This window comes from Myotis davidii, unplaced genomic scaffold, assembly GCF_000327345.1.
Source record: "Myotis davidii unplaced genomic scaffold, ASM32734v1 scaffold551, whole genome shotgun sequence".
In the NCBI taxonomy this organism is placed as follows: domain Eukaryota; kingdom Metazoa; phylum Chordata; class Mammalia; order Chiroptera; family Vespertilionidae; genus Myotis; species Myotis davidii.
Genome location: NW_006283788.1, coordinates 1,257,512 through 1,262,412, shown reverse-complemented (window position 1 = coordinate 1,262,412; position 4,901 = coordinate 1,257,512). Strand labels below are relative to the sequence as shown.

Sequence of the window (4,901 nt, the reverse complement as noted above, 5' to 3'; positions counted from 1 at the left end):
TCTGCGGCCATGGCGGCCCCCAGCAGCAGCGGGCACAGGCCGAAGAAGACCATGACGACGCCCATAAAGCGGCAGAGGCGACAGCTGGGGTCCACGGCGTGCCAGTCGAAGAGGATGGCGTGCTGCGACACCACGATGGCGCCGGTGATCAGCAGCCCCATGAAGTCGGTGAGGACCAGGCCACAGAGGAAGGTGAGGAAGGAGGACCGCCCCTGTGCGCTGCCCGGCCGGGCCCCTGCCAGCACCCTCAGGGCCAGCAGGTTGGAGGCCAGGCCCACGAGGCAGAAGGAGGCAGCAAACCAGGGGGAGGCGATCAGGCGCCGCTCCTCTAGCGTGATGTTCATTGGCCGGAAACAGGGGCCCAGAGAACTGTCATTGGTCCACATGGCGGAGGGGCAGTCGGGAGCGTCACCGTCCCATTGGGCTGAGGCTGTGGGTGCGGCTGACACTGGCCCTGGCACACCTGGTGGGGGCAGAGAGATGATTTGCTGGTGATTCATTCTGCATTTAATCAGAGTGGCCCTGGTGAACTCCTATACAACCTTCAATGCCCCAACTCAAGTAACCCCTCCTTAAAGATGCCTTTCCTGACTACCTCACTCGGCACTCATAGGCTTTCCTATTACTAGCTCTGTCCTGCCCTAGAATCAGCGACCTGCGAGGTCAGGACCTGGGCTGTCTCCGTTGGGGGACACCAGTTAGTATCTGTTGGGTTGAAGAGAAGGGCCAAGAAGCCCCAGGTTTGAACTCCAGCCCTGGCACCTGTTGCCTGACCCCAAGCAGGGGCTTTCTTCTCCACGAGCTTGTTTCCCTGCTGGTCTCCCATCCAAGCCCTTGGTGGACTGCAGCTTCCAGGACAGGTCTCAGCCACAGTAAGACAGGACGCATCCAGCGTGGAGAGGGAGGCTGGTGGTCGGCCAGAGCTCACTGGCTTTTGTATCAGCCCTGAGGTCAGCCTCGTGGGTCATAATTTCTCACGAGTGCACGAGGGTGAGGCCCCAGCCCACTGGTATTTTAGGGAGACCCTTCCTCTCACAGGTTGGAAGTGTGTGGATTATTATTTTTCATTACTTATTTTTTTGAAATCATGTGGATTCTCTCCCCCCCACCCCCCACCCCCTCACCCCATTTCTTGGCATCGCTTTTATGATAAGTTATACACCCCAAAATCCAGTTTCATTCTGGGAACAAAAAAAAACCCAGAACATCTGGGGCCACAGGTCCCCAGGGATGGGCTATAAAAGGCAGCAGGAGGGACCTGCTGACAGGCGAGGGGCTGGGGGAGAAGCCAGGGGAACATCTGGGCTGGCTGACGCCCAGTGTGAATAAGCCAGCCGATGAGGGGACGGCAGGTCGCAGTAAAATGAGAACATTCAGGGGCCTCTGCCCCCCTCCCCACGTGAGAGTCTGTACTTGTTCTTCAATAAATCTCCACCTTTGCTATACAAAGAGAGAGAGAGAGAGAGAGAGAGAGAGAGAGAGAGAGAGAGAGAGAGAACATTCAGAAAACAGCTCCCAGTTCCCAAAAGGACGCATCAGGGAAGATATAAAGCCACATCCAGGCCCCCAGCTTCTGCCCCAGGTTCATGCCACAGTCATCCTCGTGTTGGCAGTGAGGCACCTGGTGGAGAGAGCGGGTGGGCCGCGGTGGGGAGGTGGGACCGTGGGAGGAACAGGGAAGGAGGATCCAGGCCGTTAAAGCTCTTAAAAGTCCTTTGCTCTTTGCAGAAGGGGCAGCAGGCCTGGAGAGGGTAACGGCCTGTTCAAGGTCACACCGCCCAGCCTGAGCTGAGCTGGGTGTAAACTCCGGCCTCACTACCGATGTGTGTTCGTGATTCAAAATCCTGCCCATTCGATGGAGCTGGTGCCAGGTGGGTGTGGGGGTCACATTATTATAATTTTCTCTAAGGAAGGATACAATTTTCTAAAAAGTTGGTCAGACCGGATTCAAACCCTGCCTTTGTTACATACCCTCTCGCCGACCTTGGGCTCCCTGTGTCCTCACTCTGAGCCTCAGTTTCCCTTCCTGTAAAATGGGGCTCTTGGTGGGAATGAGTTCATCTGGGTACAGGGCTTAGCACACTGTAGGTGCTCAATCCCTGTGAATGTGCCCAGCAGGTGGCCACCAGCCTCACTTCCCATCTCCATAGTGGGGCCTTGGCCCAGCCCCTCAGACTCCACGCTCCTTATCTCGTCTCATAAATTATCCAGCTCCTGACAGCTGCCCTGAGCTTCCCTCCCAGGCTGAGCGCCAAGGCCACCACCACTTTGGTGCTGGCGGGGCCTCAAGTGGGGAAACTAAGGCCGGGGGGGCGGGGTGGGTGGAGGGCGTGCCTCCCATGGTGACCGGGGGGCCTTAGTCCTCCAGCCCGGGCCAGGGGTGTGCACTTCGCCATCGCAGATTTCACTGGAACTTGAATTCCTCCTGGGACAAAGCTCTCCCTCCTCCCTCGAGAGCTGGTATGTGCCATTTCTGAACATTCCTGGGGACTTGGGCTGCGCCTGCGGCCACTGCCCTGGCCTCTGCCTGGAATGACTGTCAGCCCCTCTTGGGTCTCATGGTCCCTTGTCCCCACTTTCCTGTGGGCGTTCCTGCACCACTCACTCACCCGGGATGCACACCCTGAGACATCCTCATATCTCCCACGTCTGGGAACAAACCCGTGACCCAGAGCCCATGGCCTAGGGGAGACTGGAAACTGGCATGACTCCCTTTGGCCACAGCCTGTGGTTTCCAGTCCCCCCTCACATGGGTTCAGGTGATAGCTACCGGTCTCAAGTTTCCCAGGCGAGCAGGCCAGTAGAGGCACCTGGCAAGGCCTCCCTTCCCTCCCACATTGGCCAGGAGAGCTGGCAGGGCCCCTAACCTATAGGGGACCATGCCCATCCCAGCCCAGGCCCAGAGCAGCACTGTGTGGGGTCCTTGGGGGAACCCATCTCCCTCTCTGTGTCTCACGGGAGGCATGGACTTCAGATGCCCATCCCAGATTTGCGGGACAAGCCCAGGATTCCATGGCCCGACGGCGGGCAGGTTTAGGCTGTGAAGGGCCAGGGTTCTGGAATTTGAATGAGCTCCCAGTTCTGGAACCTGGAAGGCCTCCAGAGTCTAGAATTCTAAGGGCTGAGGCTCCAGAACTCTGACAGGAGTCTGGCTGGGTCCTGGGTTCCAGAAATCTGTCTCCACAATTGGCGCCTTACCGGAGGCTGGACTACGGGCAGGGCTCCCCCTCTGCCCAGTGGAATTTGATATTTTGGTTTCCAAGTCCAGGCCTGGCCATTGCTCACCCCACTCTCCTTCTCCCTCCTCCATCGAGCCGTCCATCTCTCAAAAAACCCCTCTTCCGCTCAACACCCCAAGCCCAGGCCTGTCCGGCCTGCCTGTCCCCGCAGCCTCGGCCCACCCAGCCTCCCCCAGGGATGATGCTGACCTCAGACAAGCTAAGGCTGAAGTCTCTGATCGGCCACTGCCAAGCTGGGGGCTCAATGCTGCTGAGCGTCGGTTTTCCCCTCTGTGAAATGGGAATAACAAGGACATCCGCTTGCCTGCTGGCATGGCGGCTGCTTTTCACAGGACTGCTTTGCTCCCTCCCAGGAGGCTTTGCTTCAGCTGTGTCCCCCGCCTGTGTGCCCTTCTGCACCTGGTCAGGAGATACGCTGTGTGTGTCAGAGCCTGTCTCCTGGCCAGGTGCACACGGGCAGCCAGGCAGGAGCCCTGATACTGTGTGTGACCTCGGCTGGCTCCCTCCTCGGCTGTTTCCCACGCTTCCTGTCCTCTAGCTGCTGAGGACAGATCAGGGAGGACGCCCTTTGGCATGGAAGTGCAGGGTCCCGGCCAGGCCCTGCACCAGTCAGTCCCAGCCCAGCCTGTGCACCCAATGTGCACAGGGAACCCCCTCCCACACCCTGCGCAGCCACAGACACCCATACGGACACACCCACAGAAAAGCAGTGCCACCATCAGTCCCCAGGCCCACCCCCACCTCCCCTCACCACAGGCTCAGTTTCCGGGAACTTTTCCTGTTTGTGACATTAACCAGGACCCCACCCCAGAGTGTGAGAGTGGGGACTCCACAGTCAACTTGACTAGGTGAGAGCCAAACAGCCTCGTTTTCTTTCTTTCTTTTTTCTTTTTTAAATATATTTTATCGATTTTTTACAGAGAGATAGAGAGTTAGAAACATCAATGAGAGAGAAACATCGATCAGCTGCCTCCTGCACACCCCCCGCTGGGGATGTGCCCGCAACCAAGGTACATGCCCTTGCCCGGAATCGAACCTGGGACCCTTCAGTTTGCAGGCCGACGCTCTATCCACTGAGCCAGACTGGTCAGGGCCAGCCTCATTTTCTTATCTGATGACCATGTGTCCTCAACGTGCTCACCATCAGGGCTGCCAGGAGGGCCAAAGAGAGGGCGGTGTGAGATGAGGGGAGGGGACCCAGGCCATCTGACCAGTGGCTAACGATGGACACAAGAGTTACCGTGGCCCAGCCGCTGTGGCTCCGTGGCTGAGCATGGACCTATGAGCCAGGAGGTCACGGTTTGATTCCCTGTCGGGGCACATGCCTGGGTTTCAGGCTCTATCTGCAGTGTGGGGCTTGCAGGAGGCAGCAGATCAATGAATCTCTCTCATCACTGATGTTTATATCTCTCTATCCCTCTCCATTCTTCTCTAAAATCAATAAAAAATATATTTTAAAAAAGGAGTTACCGTGATCCTCTGAACCCATCACGGCGTGCCCCCATACCAACACCGGCTCCCAGCCACACCCTCCCAGGGCACCTCAGGGTCCCGAGGCCCCACACAGACTGGAAACCACCACCAGCGCATCCTCCCCTGCACGTGGCCGCGCCCCGACGGGACCGGCAGCAGAAGCGCAGCCGCTGCGGGCACAGACCCGGT

General features: G+C 58.1%; 2 protein-coding genes across 2 annotated transcripts in view; both read right to left on the bottom strand.

The window, feature by feature from the left end:
• The window catches only part of TBXA2R (thromboxane A2 receptor), a 2,902-nt gene extending 2,248 nt beyond the window's left edge, over positions 1 to 654 (bottom strand). Inside the window, exon 1 of the mRNA XM_006754116.2 lies at positions 9 to 654. Coding sequence (XP_006754179.2) covers positions 9 to 500 — 492 coding nt within the window. The 5' untranslated portion in view covers positions 501 to 654. The remainder of the gene's footprint in view (positions 1 to 8) is intronic.
• Positions 655 to 3,827: 3,173 nt separating this feature from the next.
• CACTIN (cactin, spliceosome C complex subunit) overlaps positions 3,828 to 4,901 on the bottom strand; it is a 21,288-nt gene continuing 20,214 nt past the window's right edge. Inside the window, exon 11 of the transcript XR_435177.1 lies at positions 3,828 to 3,839. The gene's annotated coding sequence lies outside the window, so the exon portion shown is untranslated. The remainder of the gene's footprint in view (positions 3,840 to 4,901) is intronic.